Source organism: Prinia subflava, chromosome 17 (genome assembly GCF_021018805.1).
Source record: "Prinia subflava isolate CZ2003 ecotype Zambia chromosome 17, Cam_Psub_1.2, whole genome shotgun sequence".
Classification (NCBI taxonomy): Eukaryota; Metazoa; Chordata; class Aves; order Passeriformes; family Cisticolidae; genus Prinia; species Prinia subflava.
The window spans coordinates 1,388,735-1,406,647 of NC_086263.1; the positions used below are offsets into that span (position 1 = coordinate 1,388,735).

A 17,913-nucleotide genomic window follows, 5' to 3' on the forward strand; every position below is an offset into this window, starting at 1 on the left:
ATCTGTTATTCAAAAGCGTTTCACTGCTTTTGCATGAAAACTGCTTCTCTGGCTCTTCTGAGTTCAGAAACTCTTGCAACTTATTGCCACCCAACCTGGAGGTACAATCCTCCACCTGTGATACTACAATGTGGCTGGGAGGCCAGAAAGAAAAGGAGCCACGAGAACACAGCACACAAGGAACTGAGATCCTGTTCCCAGGCAGCCACCTTGACAATTTAGGTGAGCGAGGAAGAGCTGGGATGAGTCCTGCAGTCCATTCTGCAGGAGACATGGGCCACCCTGTGTAAAGCCACGGTTTGGCATCACTCAAATAGGTGGGAATTTGGCTCTGGCTTCCCAAGAAACTGAACTGAGCCTCTGAATGAAGCGACCCAACACTGAGTAGGATGCAAAGCAACTCGTGTCCCAAAGGCAGCGCCCGGATTGAAGCTGAGAGGCGAGCAGGTGAGCAGGTGAGCAGGTGAGCAGCTCCTTCCCCTGGTCCTTACCTTCGCAGCCGGTGCTGTAAGTGCTGGTGCTGCCGCGTTATAAGGGCGCTTTCCCACACGGGGCCACCGGGGCTGCTCCTATACCAGCCCACGGCCGGGTGCCCCGGGTAGGGCGCGCTACTGAAGCCATGGTCCGACTCCGTCTCTGCGGCCAGCGATGAGGCAGAGCTCCCCATGGTTCCCCCCTGCCCAGGCCACGCTGAGATTGAGCCTAGGTTAGGTCCGAGCCAGTGGCATGGGCAGCTCGGGTGGAACGGGCGAGGCGCTGCGGCATGGGCTGCTGCAAAGATCCCAGCACGCTGGAGAAAGGAGGGTCGGTTCTGATCAGAGTTGGGAAAAAAAACAACAAACAAACACAGAGAAAGGGAGGAAAAAGGAAAGAAAAAGAGAGAAAGATAAGGTACGATTTCAGCAACAGCCCTCCAGTTTTAAAGCCTATCAATGCATGCTCTGATCAGGGTCCCCATCCCAGAGCTCAGTGGGATGGGAAGGGCTCTGCCACTGAATCCAGCTTTTGCTGCTGGAGATGGGAGTGTGGGGGTCTAGAAGAGGCTCCCCCTAAGTTAAGCACCAGGAGTTCCCAGGCACAGGGAAGCACCAACTGATGGAGGGCAGCACAGCAGAGCCCAACACAAAGCCCTTCATACATGGGAAAGAAGCAGAAAATGGGACAAGCCAGGCCCACCTAGTGCCCATACAAGAAGCCCTTGGGGACCACACACATCAGGTTAGTCTGGGCTCTGACTGGCACACCAGTTTTAATTACTCAGCTACAAGGACTGGATGGCTTGTGTGCTTACACGTAAAAAAAATATTCCTCTCTTCCTGTTTCCCGCTAACACCCCAGCAGGACTGGAACTGGACAGACTGGGGATCTGCACAAGTGTTTTCTGTGACTATTTACTTTCAGCTCAAGGCAGGTTTTAGCTGATCCTGAGCATGCCCCTACCCACAGAAGCAGGTCTGGGGCTTTGCTCCTCCTTTTCTCCCTCTCTCTTTCCTACTTTTCAGAATGTATTCTTCAAACATCCCCACAATTAAACTCCAGAAACATTTCATGTTCTCTATATTAAAAGAAGTTTAAACACACACATGTCTCTCCTTCAAGTGAAAAGGCAGGACAATTTGGATGCATGTCAGGAGCAATGGATCAAGGTAACATTTAAAGAGCAAAAAAGAAGAAACAAGGAAGATGGAAAAATTAGCACAGCTGAGCTTATTCAATTACCCACCAGGATTTAAGGAGATGAATGAACCACAGAAAGACCTTTGCGAAGAAACTACTTTTGCCGTAAAAAGGCTGAGATGAGGAGTCCTAAAATACAGCTTTCAATCCCAGGATTGATCTAAGGGATCAAGAAAGGCCTTGATAGATAATAGACTCTCAAAAGCAGCAGCTCAAGGAGCAGGTGTAATTTTGCTACAAGCTCAATACCAGAATGTGCCGGCATTAGGTCATTAACTGGAGAATGTTAACTGCTCTGTCACAGTCTCTGTAGCCTGCAAAGCCTGGATGAACCAAATAAATCTTAAAAAAGCCCAAGAACACCGTTTTCCCTACCTCCTCCTTGTTTTAATTGGGCTGCCTCCCTGCTGTACATCCCCACTATCCAACAGCAAGGTTTCACTGATTTCTGCAGATCCAACCAAAGTGGATCCCTGGCGCTTTCCCCTCTCATTTCCTGCTATTCAAGCAGATAATTTGTAACAAATCAGATTTTCTGGCTAAACGAAAGCTCATGATGTGAGGGGAAGAGCACTTCCAAGTATCATCAACTCAGTCTATCTGGAGGCATCAGTCATCCCACACCCGTGGTGTCTCTGGCTCTTCCGCCCCATCCCAGGGGCCCGACGTGCTCCAGCAGCAAAGGCACAGGGGATTCAACTTTGACACCTACTAGAAGAACAAACTGCCTCTTACCTCAAAACTCGGGTTCTATCATGATAAAGTAGATAAATAAAGGCAAGATGGGTAGAACAGCCCCTCACTGCAGGCTGAGTCAAACAGAGGAAAGATGCCCAGGCGTCAGTAGCCTTTCCCCCTTGAGTTGGGTTAAAATGCCACATAAAGCAATTCCACAGCCTGGTTCAAGACCACTTCCTCAGGCTGGTAAAGCAGAACCCTTTGCTTCTTCCTGCTGCCCATGGTAATGCCAGTTTCAGCTCATCCCAAGAGGACACAGACACGCCTGCTGCCCGCATCGCTGCCGGCTCCCAACGTGGTGCTGCTCTCCCGCCCGTCTCCTCCAGCAGCTCCACACCAAGGAGCCAGAATAGGCAGCTCCACTCCACAGGGAGGGGAAAGGCTGGGACTCCTGCTTTAAAACCTACAGTAAAACCCCACGGTGGGTGGAGTTGGGAGAGGAAGGGAGCTATAAATAGGTGGAGGATAACCTAGCTAAGTCGGAGTGATCTCCAAGACTGTCTGGTCTAACTGGGCTGCTTGGCTGTGAGTGCTGCGTGAAATCGGATTTCTCCAGGCAAAGCAGTAAATCCTTCTCCTCAGGGTCACCCCCATGCCAGGTGAGAGCAGCCAATGATATTGAAGGGGGAGCATTGACCAAAGGTGGGGAGAGAGCGAACCAGTTTGAGAACAGGCATGGCAGCAGCATTACAGCCCAATGCAAAGCACGTATGTGCTTACCTTAATGAGCCCCAAAACTCCTTTGGCCAACGCTAAGCAAATGAGGAGCCTCCAAGCAGACAAGATGAGAATGGAAACTGCACCCCAGCTAGGGAAGGGGTCAATTAAAGAAGAAGAAAGCCTCTCCAGAAGCCCTCAGTCTGATTTTTAAGGAATTTCTGCCACTGGGCAGGGAGATGCCCCAGGAGATGACCTGCAGGCACGTGGCTGAACAGGGGAGGCTTCAGTCACTAAAAGGGAGCAAATTGCCAAGAGTTTCTCTGTCTTGGCAGGAGGGAGCAGGATTTTTCCTCTAATTAATAAAGCACTGCTTCCACCTATCTAATCTGGAGAGGAAGCAACAATGTGAACAGATTGAAGTGTCTTGAGAAGGGTGGATCTCACTCATGGAAATTAACAGTTAAGCACCTTAGCAAGATGCTGAGTTTGGATTTTGGTTTTCTGACCCTCGCAGCTGCAATAATTACCAGGTTTGAACTGATGCTGTGTAACTGCTCCCAAAATATCGCTTCCAAAATAAAACCAGGTTTGATCTTGCCACTCCCAAGCCACTCACAGCCTCTTACTCTGATCTACGGTATGTGATGCAGACCCTTCCTCAAATTCTCCACCAGACCCTTGCAGCAGGCATGTACAAGGTGTGCAGGACAGCAAAGCTGTCCTATGGAGCTCCTCCTGCTGCCAGGACAGCAAAGCAGCTGCCTGGATGCCTCCACATAACCTTATTCCTCCATCCCAGTAAGCAGTGCTGACCCTTTGGGCCCCAGCTCTCGTGTCACAGCAGAGCAGGCAGGAAGGGTGGGGATCTACCCAGCCCCCTTTCCTTCCCTCCAGTTTCAAAGTAGGCTTTGCCTCTGAAGTGAGAAAAAGAAAAAAAGGACAAAAAAAGGGAACCAGCCCATGTGTGTTTCAATGCATTGAGGAAGTTGCAGGATCAACCTTCCCTAGCATCAGCCCCAAGCTCTTCCCTTTGTCACACAGCAGGAAGAAGAGGCAGAGGTCCCTGGAGCTGCTGCAGCCACTGAGGAAACCAGTGAGGGAGACTCACCCCAGCTGGTCCCACATGCAGCAGCCCCTCTTCGTGATGGGATACCCCCACACTCCTTTTCCTAGTAATTTATTGATCCATGTGGCTTGAGCCAGCTTTGCTCCTGCTTGAATTTTCCAGCCTCTCCTGGTTCTCAGCCTTAGAAACTCAGGGACAAGATTTTGCCACTTCATTAATTCCTCTACTTGCCCAGCCTATAAATCAAGTCAATTCTGAGCTACTCCCTTGCTCCAGGGAAGATGCAGGAATGAAAATACCATCAGACATACTGAACTGCAGACAGTTCTGGTCTGAGGTGAGGGCCAGCAGCTGGCCCAGGAGAAGGCTCACTACGTACCTGAAGGACATACATCCCTCAAAGCTGTGCCCAGAGGAAGCTGCAGGAGGCTTTCTTCTAAGATTGAAGCTGAAGTACCAGCCCTTCTCCTCCCTCTGCTGTGTGAGCTCCTCTGCCTTGGGACTAAGATCCACAGAATGTCCTGAGTTGGAAGGGACCCATAAGGATCATAACTCCAACTCCTGGCCCTGCACCAGGACTCCTCAACAACCTCAGCCCGTGCCTGAGATCATTGTCCAAACACTCCTGGAGCTCTGGCAGCCTTGGGGCTGTGACCATTCCCTGGGGAGCCTGGTGTGCTAGGACCTGGTGCCACCATCACCAGCAAAAAAGGAGGAGCTCTCTGCCTTCAGTCCCATGTAAGCTGCTGCTCGCAGGGAGAAACCAGGGCTCCTGAAGAGCTCTCATTGTCCAGTGCCCACACACAACCCTGGAGGAGCAGCCTCCTCTCTGGGGACAGCGGGATGTGACTCACACCCTTAAACACCAAGGAGCTCAGGGGCAGCTGGGGAGCTGGAGCTGTGTGGGGGCATTGAGCAGGAGGAGATCACTTCAGACATCCTGAAGGGATGGCCAACCCTCAGTCCCTCCCTAATCCTGCCTCCATGCATAGCAGATCTCCCCTGAAGGAGGCACATGCTCAGGTAGGTCAGGGTAAGCAGGGAATGGTGTGCAGGGCTGGGAAGATGGATAGCACAAGACACAGCAGCCTAAGAAGGTTATAAAGTCCCAAGAGCAGGTTGGGATAGCTAAGAATGCAGAGGGGAGTGTCTGATGGTGTTACGCTAGCCAAGGAAGGGAAAGGAGCTCAAGTGTTTATGTGATCCAGCCAGCCCCAAGCTCCAGGCAGGATGGCAGGACCTGAGGATGTGCAGAACCAGGCACCAGCACCAAGAAGAGCATGGCTGGAATTCACCAGGCTGAGATGACCCTGAGAAAAGAAGTAACCCCAGGAGAGGAAGCGAAAAATCCTCTCTCTTTCCACAAGGCAACAGGGGAAGAGAAGACAAGCAACAAGACACCCACCTCAGGCAGACACAGCACTGAAACCCAAGCTGCAAACGCCAACCCAACAAGAGCTCCACGGCTCAAGTGCAGCAGGAGTAAGCGAGCTGGAACACTCTGTGCTGAGCAGGTGTCATGCACACAGCTGGGGACAAGACAAAGTTTTGCTGTTCTTTCTCCCTGCCCTCACCTGCGAAGCCAGCGCAAGTGCTGCAGTCTTGGCAGAAAATGAAGGTGTCAGCAAGTTCCAATTCCTTGCAAAGCTTTGAGCAGGGAGGGGTGGGAAGGCACCTCCAAGGACAGACTGAGGCAGGGGTATAACCACAGGGATGGGACAGTGGTTGGCACATTCAGCTGGGATGGGGGGGGCTTCTCCAGCCCTCATGCTCAGAGCTGCCCGGGGTTCTGTGACTCAGACAGCTCTGCCTTACCTGCCAGGGCCAAAGAGCCTTCAGGTGTGCAAGGCAGGAGGCTGACAGGCAGTGTGTAAGCACTGCAGATAGCAGTAAGCACAGGACATAGAAAAAGGAGAGAAAGGTGAAATGCACCCACCCAAATGTTTGTTCTGGGGCAGAAGGCTGAGAGAAGAGAATCAGATATTCTGGCCTTGCAGGAAACTGAGGGGACAGGAAACTTTAGGTGAACTGTTTTCCAGGTCTTGGTGAGAAATAAGACTGGTACACCACTTGCACAGATATCACTAGCTGAAGTGAACTGTGTTGAAGCAGATTTCCAGATGGGCTATTAATGAGGTAACAAGATAATTGACCCTAGAGTCCTAGACCAGCACAGAACAGGATTTCATGCTCCATGCTACAAAGTCCAGAACAGCAGCACACATCTCTGGCCACAGACACCAACATGCAAAGGCAAGCTTGAGGGTCTTTACCTTCTTTCAGCTGCCTTGAAACTGGTTCTGGCCCAACTTTAGCCCAGAAGAAATTCATACACAGCAGCTGAGTTGGGCTAAGCTGCATTTATAATGCCCAGCACTGACTCTTCATAAGTATGCAGGCAGAGGAAGCGGTGTCCAAAGCCTGAAGTGAAAGATCAATAGAAGTAGATGTATGGCAGAGCCAGCTTAGCCACAGAGCAACTACCATCAAAGTCTGAACAAAGTTTCTTCTTCTCCCTTGCACTGGACACTGTAAACCAGTGACAGATAATCCAGGGAGCTACTGGAAATTTATCCTGGTCACTTTGACAGAGAGGATTACACAGATCTGAAAGGGCATTCAGCATCTCAATCACAAGCTGGAGAGAGAAAAAGAGAAGCAGGAAGGTTTTTTCAGAAATAAGGGTTAATTTCAAACCTCATCTCCACTGACAACTGCAAAGCAATTTCTGAACAAGCATGAAAATGGCAACAAGGGCACTGCTGCAGAAGGGTCTGAGTGCACACATGTTTAAGAAAACCCACACAAGGAAATCCCTACGACCCCAGTGCTCTGTTAAGTCAATTAACACTGCTCCAGTGAAGTGCAGCGAGCCGCGTGTGTCCCGCGGTTCCCGGCCAATTGTGGTGACTCCGGAGCTCCCCACGGCGGGGGTGGGCTGGGGGGGCCCTCTCAAGGAAATGCCACAGAGAGACTCACAAGGGAACGAACAACACAGCAAAAGCCACAGCATCCTATCCTGGGAAGCTTTACCAGCAGATCTTATTTCCAGATCTTTTCCTCCCGTGTTTATAACCCTTGCAGCAGAGTTCTGTCATCCTACTCAGCTCACAGGCTGCCCCAGCTACAAAAGATGTCAGGCTGAAAAATCACCTCGACAGACTGCCTGCTGAGACCAGTTGCATTATAAAAACAGGAAGCTCTTGCCTGCTTGCTCTCAATATGCTATGGATTTAATGGGAAGGAGCATACGCAGGGATGCTTTGCAAGAGGAGCACACACATGGGACTCTTGCCAGGAAAAATGCATCTTGAGTAACACATGTGCTCTTAGTTTCCTCTTTTTTCAGAAAGGTTTAACTACACTCTGAGCTACCCAGCAGCAATAAACCACTTTTTTCCCCTCTTTCTCACTTATAGCAGAGTGTTGCTTGGTAAACAGCAGATCTTCCTGTCTGAGGCTGTGCCAGCCTGTGCTGAACAGAACTGTTGTTATTGCACATTCACAGCTAGAGATAAACATGAATAAGAGCCACGAGTAAGAGCCAGGCACTGGTTCTTCAATACACTGCTTTATCAGGCTCACCTTGATTCAAATGTTTCTGACATCTCTGCCTCCTGAAGGGACAAGATGGCACAAGTAGCAAGGACAAACATTAAAAAAGACAGAAATGACAGCAGCACAAAAAGTGCTCTTCTGTACTCGCTAACATTCACAAACTGCAGCTCACAGCTCCACCTGCACTTGAAACACTCAAAAGCACAACAAGGAAACAAATGGGCCCAGCCAACCCAAGCTGCCCAAACGGGAGAACAAAACAGCCTTCAGCACATTTCTCAGGACAAATCTCCATCCAGAGCCACAACTGCTGCAGGACATAAAGGTTACAGAAAACCAGGGAAGGAAAAAAATGTGCAAGTCATCATCTCATCTGCAAGCTGACACTCTGCAATGACACAGGCACAACAAACCAACCCCAGAAAAGTGGACACTGAAGTGTGAGGAGGGTTTCTAACCTTTCCAAGAGCAGATCTCTAGACCAGCTGCTCCAGATGCACTGGGGAAAAAAGCACAGCATGAGTTCCAACAATTAGTTCCTGGACAAGTTCATGACCTGTGTGAGATGACTGCCCGTCTTCGGCAGCGCGGAACTGGACTTCATGACCCATGAAGCTCCTTCCTCCCAATCACTCAGCAACCCAAATTTGTAGAGGCCCAGACACAGCACAAACACGAGGTCGTTCCCAAAAGGACAGCAGGGATTGTATCTTCAGATCATGCTAAGCTGACAGATAAGCTGATGAAGGGCTGGCCACTGCAGAAGGGAGGGGAAGAGAATTGCAGCAAGAGTCTCACAGCTGGTGAAAACTCAGGGCACAGATTTGGAAAGCAAAGTCTGAGAGGCAGGAGGTGGAGATGTCCCCCAAGCACAATGTCCCCACACACTCCAGTCACAGCTTTAATTCTAACACAGATTAGACAGACAGTAAATATATTATTTGCCCAAGACACACCCAATTGCATCCATTCCTAGAGATAGCTCCAGTCCTCAGTGCAGTGCCCTGCCCAAGCCACACAGGCAGCAGCACCTGGCTGTCTCCTTCTGCCATTTTAATGCAATTTGGCCTTCCCTGGCTTTCATCAGGCACCACGTCCCAATTTCCAACCAACTGGCCTAGATTTAAGCCAACACATCTCTGGCTGTGCCTCAGGCAAGCGCAGAGGTGGGAGAAGCCTGTCAGACAACGGTGCCATTTGGCATTTCCATCACAAACAACCAAGAGATAAAAGAATTTCTGAGAGCTGCACAAGAGGCTCCTGCCCTCCCCAGGAGCACAGGGAACCGTGAGCACAGGGAGAGAACAAGATGTGACAGGCTCAGGGGGCAGAGAGGAAGTTCCTCATCTAGAATAATAAAATGACAATTGTTTGGGTGGGAGGGAACCTTAAAGCCCATCTCCTACCACCCCTGCCACCTTCCACTAGCCCAGGCTGCTCTAAGTTCCATCCAGTCTGGTCTTGAACACTTCCAGGGATGGGGCAGCCACAGTTGTAGCTCAGAAAAGTACAGCTCAGCACAATCACTTAATGCAAAAGCACCACATTACTGCTGACCCCTCTTCACCTCCAGATGACACCTGAAAAACACATCAATCCTTCTGCACACTCATGTGGCAGCCATGCCATTGCTTCTGTTAGGAGATTATACTGTATTGAAATTATAGGTGTGGAAAACACCTGGTACAAGGAAATGATACAAACAAAGCAGTGCCTAACACCACCACAACCCTCCCCTCTCCTCACCAGAGTAGTTTTACTGGCTTGATGTTTCCATCACAAGTGGCTCCTCTTCAGCTACACCAGTACAGCTGGAATTGTAGGATGTGTTAAATTACACACACCTTAAGCAATATTTTCTGGGACCAGTCATTTGAACAAACACAATGGTCATATGAGGAAAAGGTTGTAGTCTTAGAGGGCTGAAACACAATGCAGATGGTTTGAGTAATGGTGGAGCAAAGCCAGTCAGCCATGTGAGGCACCTCCAGCACGGGGAGGGAGCTGAGCTTTAACCAGCGGCTGCTGGCTGCATCCTGAACCAAAGGGGCAGATGGAGAGGAGATCATGTTACTGAGTCACTCCCACATGCCTTGCAAGACTCATCCAGCTGCCCGAGCCTTGTGTGGTGCTGCAGACCCCCAGGCTCCCCTCCAGCAGGCTCTGCTTGCTAAGACATGGCAAGGTCAGGCAACAGGAACAAGGGCAGTAACTTTTGGAGGACATTCCAATGCTGCATCAAAACAGATCCAAGAGCAGGGACACCACCTCATCCCTCTCATCTATGAGAACAAGCCATGGTGGAGATCTGACCAGCAGCTACCTGGTGACAGTCACCACTGAAACACTGGAGTGCTCATGGCCTGGCTTCACTGACCAAAGCTATGAGAGGTTCCTGCAGACCTTCTGCTGTGGCTGGACATCAACAACACATAAAGACTCCAGCTAGTCCATAAACATCCAGCCAGACCAGATGGGCCAACACACAGCAAGCACCAGTTAATTAATCCATCTGATTAATCCAAAGCCCCAACCTGGATGAGGCCACGTCAACCTGGACCATTTGAATCCAAGGACAACACCAACACATGCTGTATCCTGATGGTCCAAGCTCAGACTGGCTTCCCACCACCTCGTCCTGCCTCCCTAGCCCAGGCTCTGAATGCCCAGGCTGAGAGCAGCCCAGCCACATAAGGCACAGCACAGTCACCTCTCTGTCCCAGTGGGCTGGGAACTGCCACAGCTCTGTGGTTACTGCAGGCAAAGCTATGAAGAGTTTCTTGACTTACTGCCCTGCCCTGGCACAGTCATGCAGTTTCAACTGATTGTGAGGTGCTGGAAGACCCCACAACTTCTCTTCCACTCTCACAGTTTCCTCTTCACCATGAGACAACCAGAGGACATTTGTATCCCCACCCATCTGAGCATGTAGCCTTCACACAGACAGCACGGAAACACTCAGAGAAGGAATTCAGACAAGGAGGAAAGACAAGAACGAGCGGCATGAGAGACATGAAGCAGGTAACTGTGCTCACAAACCAGAGGAGAGGTGGTCTCCTTCCTTCCAGCCCCTCCCAGCCCAGCCCCAGCTGAGTCAGAAAAGCCTCTCACCCAACACAATCCCTGCTTGGCAGGTCCAGTGCCAGTCTGTGTAGGGTCAGCCTGGTGTCCCTGGTCCCGAGCAGCCGCTGCTGGCACCCGCTGAGTGGCCCAGCTGGAGGAGCATGCTAGAAGGCCCCTGCACCGAGCACTGGGAGCACACCAAGCCTGGGAGGAGCAGCTGCTGTCCCAAGCTGCTGGACAGAGAGTAAAAAAAGGCACGTAAGAATAAATGACTGCTGAGATTCCAGGCCCATCAGCATAGCACCAGCAGAGACAACCAACCTCTCACATTTTTGGTCCCTCAGTCAGCATCCCCTTGAACTCCAGCTCGCAGAGGGCTCTGTGCTTCCCAGGACATCCAGCTGGAGCTTGGTCCCCCCTGGAGACAGCTTTTGGGTCAGCTCAGACTCTTCACTTGTGTTCTCAGAACCTTTGGCTGTGACTTTACAGTTCCGTGCCCACCACTGGCCTCACTCCCTGCCAGCGGCCGCTGCTCAGCATCCTGGTGCAAGCTGTCATCAGAGCAGGGAATGCCACACCTCGGGAGCACAGCGGGATGGAGCACAGCAGGATCGTATGGAGAAGGACTCTGGACAGCTCTCGGCAATTAGCAACAGGGCAGGATCTCCCGAGGGGCCGGATGGGAACGCAGCGATGTCTGGCGGGGCACGCTGCCTGAATGTTCAAATACAGAAACAGATGTTAATTACTCTGCATAGCCAGGACATCATTAGCAGCTACATCTCCTGGAGATTCTGAAGTACAAATTCCTCTGATTATGCCAAACATGCCCATCCCACCCCCAGAAGCCATGACGTTTGAGTAGTTGCCTCGGTAAACCTCCCTCCTCCGAGATATTTCCCCTTCCTCCTTCATAGTCTCTGCTCCCAAAACAACCTGTTTAATGAAATTCCTGCTTTGGGAAAGTGCTCTCTCCTTTGGGATGGGCTTTTAGCAGATGGAGACAACAAGAACCCTAGTCCATAAGTGTCTGGCTATCCAGCACACTCTTACTTCCTCTATTTTAGGTTGGGGAGGGAAGACAAAAATAAGGATTCAGCTGGCACCATGTGATCAGTGAGCCTCTTCAGGAGCATGGAAGAGCAATAGACCCCATTCTGCCCCCTCACCTTGCTCACCATCCCCACAGCCACACCATCAGATGCAGCGTGATACCCCTGGGCTAAGTGAACTCACAAAGAGCACTTCCAGCACTCCCCACCACTGACAATTCCAAGCAGTAAGGAAAAAACACCCTGTGGTGAACACCTGGACAGGTGCTGCTAACAGAACCAGAGCAGCAGAGGGAGGGTGTACAGAATGGGCAAGGGACACCACTTGGGGACCAGTAATGAGCAAATAAGGGATTCACTCAGGAAGCCTGCAGGTTCAAAAGGATCACCCTGATCCTTGTAGCCCAAGGGCCTATGCAGCTACACAGGGAATTCCAGGGAATTCCATCTCTAAGGTACTCGCTGAGCTGCCCCTACACTGGAAAGGTGGGAGATCCAGGAGAGCTAACAAGGGAATGAGACCAACACCAGCAGACAGAGCACCCCCCAAGTGCCACATCACATCTTTATCCTAACACATACCATGGGATAAGAAGGGAAACAGCTCAGCACAGACCCGCTGGGCTGGAATTCCAAGGACTTCCCAAGCTCTGCCTGCTGGCCAGAGTCTGCAGGAAGCAGACTGACAAGGGGCAAGCTGGAGAGCAAGACCTTGACCACATCAGTGCTGCAGCCTCTGTGGATTGTGGATGGCCACAGGAGAGGACAGAGCTCAGCACACAAGGACCCTGTGCTCCCACTTCCATGGACCAGCACAAACACAGGGGATTAGCTGCCAGCAAAGCTGTCCATGAGTAACTTTCTTTGCAAACCTTCTTGTTACAGGAGCAGAAAGACTTAAGCTGGGAAAGCTGCCTGTGATACCCCCAGTAAACTGAAATTACCTCGGCTGGGATTGGGAAAAAGATGCTGAAGGGGAAACTTTGGTACCACTGGAAGCATCATATTAGAAATGCAACTGGGCAGCATCACTGGAGAGGACAACAGCTTTTTGTAAGGTCTTTGTCTCTATTTCACCAAATTGAGAATGCACTGATAACCCTGAGGTTTGGCAAGGGTTGCCCACGCCGAGGCTGGGGCAGGACACCAGCTCAGTCCCCTGACACAGTGTCACTGTCACCGTCCCTGATGCTGAGCCTGCTCAGGCCCACAGCATTTCCTACAAAAGGGGCTGCACTGCAGGAACAGAAAAGCTCTTTCTTTTTTTATGAACACTCATTAGAGTTTACACCGTTGGCAAAGTGTGGAGGCACGCATTTGTGGAGGAACAGAGATATGGTTCCAACACTGGTTTTAATGTGCAAGCCTAAAGACTCGGCTTCAGTTTTTAGAAATCAAACTTGATCATCTCAAGCTGGCAAAAATAGACCCACGTTCCCTTGAGTTATTTTCTTTTCAAATAGGCAGGGTACAGCACAATAGGAAATATCAGCAGTTATGTATTCAACCTCCAGAAACCCAACGGGCCAATTCCAGCAACCCACGGCAGCTTTCCAATCCTCCCTGATCTATTTGCTGGAGTTAGTCTGAAAAGCAGGCTGCCCCCAAGCCATTCAGCAAACCCCACGTCCCGCTAATTACATCAATATAAATGTATTATCTTGGCTGTCAAACACGGGCTGCCTGAACAGGACAAGGCTCTGCCATGGAAATGCAGGAAAACAATTGCTCTTTCTGCTGGTGACACATTTCTCTGGATCCCATTTCCTTGCCAGGGCTCCCCCTTCTCCCTTCTGCCCAGGCACCAGGGCAGCAGGATTTTTTTCCTCCAGAGCAAGAGGAAATGGCATACAAAAACCCTCTCATCTTTTAAGCAACTGAACACAAACGAATTTTGGGAACACAATCGGCATTTCCTGTCAGCCAACCTGAGAGCTGCCAGCACGTGGAGAAGGGAGCTGTGAGGGCAAGAGTTAAATGTTTCTTGTGAGCAGGCAGCAGCTCTTCTGCCTCTCTTGGCTTCCTCAGCTGCCATTGCTAAATGCAAGGCAAGTGTCAACACTCCAAACAGCAAATGTGACAGAAATTCGGAGCAGCCTGCTCCTCCCTGCCCAGCTCAGTGACTGTGGCCTGAAGAGGAGGGAGACTCTCAGGGAGGCTCCAACAGCAACCAGCAAGGTTGAGGCAAACACAGGCAGAGGCAGATCCCTCTTCCAGGGAACAGGGAGGCAGCTCACTTCGCTCCAGAGAGTGGGATTATGACGGAAAATGAGGAGGAAGCCACTGACTCACCTGTCCCACCCGCGTAAGCAGCTTTCCCACCAAAGGCTGCACTGAGTGCGACCTTGCGCAGAGCCCCAAGTTCCAGGAAATCTGAAGCTCACAAACTGGGAGCTCCCAGTTTCCCCCAGCTCTGGGGACTGGGAGAGAGCCATGGTGGCAGGACACTGGGCTTTCCAAATCTGCCTCCTCTAACCGCAGGCGGCCACAGTCCTTAACTCCAGCTTCCCTCTGCTTCATAAAAACCCTCACTTGGAGAAATGCCACAGGGTCTGGTCTTCTCCAGGAGGAGGCCCTCCCCCTCTCACAGGAAGGGTCAGAACTAAGCCAGAAAAAAACAAGATTCAGATGAAGCGGGTAGATGGAAGGAAAACTGCATTTCTCCACATAGGAGCAGATGATGTTTCTACCAGCAGGGATCAACATGACCATGGACACACGGCACAGGCTGAGTTTCTCTCCAGATCTCACATGCAGCCGCTGCAAACTTGGAAAGCTCCCACAAAACCTCCGGGACAGAAGAGAGCAGCGTGTTTTCCACGAGTTAAAGCCAACTGCACTCAGTTGGCTGAGGGAACATCAGGGCCGTGGCCACTTGCCTCTGCAAAGCCAGCAGAATTCCAAGCAAAGATAAAGGGTATCCAGAGCAAAGATAAGGGGGGAGCAAGCCAGGAGAGTGAGGGGTAATCAGTGCATGTGAGGGCATCCAGGCTCCTCTATGGGGTCCCTCAGCCCTTCCACCACCATGAGACAGCTCCGAGTCTGGGCACGACCTTTTTTACGTGCAACTTAAGCACTTTTGGGTTGTTTTCCAAGATTTATTCTGGTTCAGGAGACACTGTGCCTGGCCCACACCTCCAGCTCCCTTATGTACCAAGTCATCAGGCTGGAGGAGGCTGCTCTCCCTCCTGCCAAAGCAATCGGGCTTAGCAAACCCAGCCAGTCACATCAAACTTTCAAAGGGCTCTCCAGCCACTCAACCCCTCCCAGGGAAGAGAGCAATGTTGGGTCTTGCCTTCTGCCTTCAACTGTGAAAGCCTTGGACACAAACAGAAGCTGATGCAACTTGAAATGAGTTAATATCCCCACATACATAAAATCAGGGTAATTTGAATCATGCCTTGGACAGATTATGCTCATGCAGAGCTCAGCCCTGCTCTGGGGCACTCAGGGGCACAAGCCAGGCTGTTCAGCAGGATCTCAAAAAACGGTGAGACAAAAGCCACCAGCAGACTCTACGAGTCGCAGGCAGCCAGTCTGTCACTGCAGGTCTGCTCCAGTTTAGCGAAGAGCACAGCCCCGAAGCACAAGTCCCTCCAAGTCCCAGGTGACAACGTGCAAAGCGTGGCAAGATCTCTGCAGTCAGAGGCACAAGAGCCACAGTCTGGGATATGCACCCCTCACCTCCACCTTGGCTCCCTCCAAACACATCTCCCAGTCTCCATCAGCTCTTGACTGACCCACAGCAGTGCAGCACTGTCCTGCACCAGTGCCCCAGGCCACGTGCAATGAGCAATTCCCAGATAACCTTCTGTCCGACCATGAGAAGCCACCCAGCCACATCCTGGGCCTGCAGGCCTACGGAGCGGCAAGCTTCACTGAGATTCCCAGCTGAAAAAATGCTTGGAGGAAACAGTATGACATTTCAAACACAACGTTCACATTATCCCATCTCCTCTTACAGGCCCACAGATGACCACCCCGAACAGTTGTTTCCTGGTGCTTGGGGGAATATACCCCAAGAGCACAAGCAGGGAGAGGAGAGAGCTGAGTAAATGGAGAGGCTGGCAAGTACAGAGCTTTTTCCATCCCATCCTCTAAGACTCCTGCATCCAGGACCTGGAGGCTTCAACTGCAGCTGAGCTGACATGCAGCAAGATCTAGGGGTCTTGATGAGACATTGGGACCCAACAGCCTCAGGATGTTCAAGACCCAAGGATAAGAGCCAGCCAACTGATTCTAAAGGGCAAACTCGCAGAGGCTTCAGAAACTCTGCATAAAACCCTGCTCAGCCCCAGGACGTCTAAGCTGGAGGTGAGAGTGAAGACCTGAAGGACAGGCAGCCCGGGGTCCTGGGGGCTCTGCCGGGCTCCAGCCCGGAGCCGGCACTCGGCGGTGCCCTAAGCGGGTCTCCCCGGAGCCGGGAGGACCCGGGAGCTGCGGTCTCTCCGCACCGGGCGCGGGGCAAGTCAGGCACTGCAGCCTAACGGAGCCTCCCCGTCCCCATCGGCTGCTGCACGACCCTCAAGCCCGTTAAAACCCCTCCGGCTGTGCGGGTGCCCGGGCTGGGGTGCGAGCGGAGCCCCCGCAGCCCCCAGGTGCCCCCAAAGCCCTGGGCAAGGCACCCCGGCCGCCGCACAGCACCGAGCCGGGACCCCGGCACCGCCCGCCTCCCCCGGCGCCACGGCCTCCAGCCCCCGCTCGGGCCCACCGGCAACAGGTGGTGCGGGCCGGCCCGGGGGCGGCCTGGCCCAGCCGTTGCCTCCGGCCGGGAGAGCCCCAGGCGACCCCCGGCGCGGGCGGGAGCCGCGGCCCGCGGCGGGAGGCCCCGGGCGGGCGGCCCGTCCCCGCTCCCTCCCCCGCGCCCCCATCGCCGCTCACCTGGGGGTGGAGGCGCCGCGCTGCCGCTCCGTCCCCCCGGCCCCGCGCGTTCCCCCGGGCGGAGCAGCTCGCACCCGCCCCGGCCGCCCCGCCGGCCCTTCCTCCCGCCCGCCCTACGCCGCCGCCGTGGCGCAGCGCCCCGTCCCGGCCGCGGGCGTGCGGCGCGGAGACGGCGCAGGGACCGTCGTGAATAGCGCGGCGGGACTACGAGCCCCGAGGGGCGCCGCGCACAGGAAGCGGAAGGCGGCGGCCGAGCGGGGCACCGGGAGGGGGGGTTCGGGGCCGGGGCAGGCCTGGCAGAGCCCCGGGCTGCGGCGGTGCTTCGGGACCCAGGTACCGGTGAGCTCCGGGCGCGAGGAGGGCGGAGGCCGGAGTGGCCGGTGAGGGGCGGCGGGTGCTGTGCGGCGGGCGAGGACTACGACTCCCAGCGTGCCTTGCGGCCCCCGGGAGAGCGCCGCCCCCCGGCCGGGGGTCGCAGCGCGGGTGGCGCTGCCCTCGGGGGCGGCGGGACCTGCCCGGGCTGAGGGTCCGGAGGATCCTGCGGGGTCTTGGCGCGTTCCGGGGATCCCGCGGTTCCATTCGTCCGGAGTCGCGGTTTGGGAAGGCGGGCGCGTAGCCCTGAGCCCTCACGCGGAGGGTCCGCGCGCCCCTGAGCGTCCCTGCGCGCTCCCCTGGAAGGCGCCGCCGTGAGGGGATGGAGGATCCGGGCGTTCCCTGTGAGGATCGGAGCCCGCGGCTGAGCCAACCTGGGCAGAAGCCGCTCGTAATTACAGCTCTTAATGACCTGGCGGCACATGAAGCGAAGGTGGAGCCGGCAGGGATGTGCTCAGCGCTGCGGGCGATGTGCAGCCGTGGTTCGGCGTGGGATGGCGGGAGCGGGCGCGGCCCTCGGGCAGCTGCAGCTGGGGCCTGCACCCCCACCCAGCCTCGGAGTCCAGACTCACATCCCGACCCAGCCCCAGGCCAGACTCGCCGGGTTAAGAAGCACCTTCAAACCCTCCCACCCCACGAGATGAGAGCTGGGAGCAGTTCGTGCAGCACCTGCTGCACTCACCGTGCTGGGCTGCGCCCTCCCGGAGCCACGAGTGAAAACGGGGAGGGGATCCCAGATGGGACCCCACGCAGCTGGTCCAGCACACCCCGATGGGAAATCAGTCGTCGTTGTTCCAGCAAAAGATACATAATTTAAGCCACCAATCTTGGCGGGGAATTACTGGC

At 53.5% G+C, this 17,913-nt stretch overlaps 1 protein-coding gene across 6 annotated transcripts in view; it reads right to left on the reverse strand.

The window, feature by feature from the left end:
• Window positions 1–16,834, reverse strand: part of CAPN15 (calpain 15) — a 56,306-nt gene extending 39,472 nt beyond the window's left edge. For 2 of the 6 annotated variants that reach the window (XM_063414469.1, XM_063414473.1), the window contains exons 1-4: window positions 16,696–16,834; window positions 11,084–11,476; window positions 10,811–10,995; window positions 492–811 (exon numbers count right to left, since the gene is read on the reverse strand). In XM_063414469.1, coding sequence (XP_063270539.1) covers window positions 492–667 — 176 coding nt within the window. In that variant the 5' untranslated portion in view covers window positions 668–811; window positions 10,811–10,995; window positions 11,084–11,476; window positions 16,696–16,834. Of the gene's footprint in view, window positions 1–491; window positions 812–8,157; window positions 8,199–10,810; window positions 10,996–11,083; window positions 11,477–16,695 lie in introns of all 6 variants that reach the window. The other 4 variants (XM_063414471.1, XM_063414470.1, XM_063414472.1 and 1 more) reach the window with 4 other exon arrangements.
• Window positions 16,835–17,913: the final 1,079 nt, after the last annotated feature.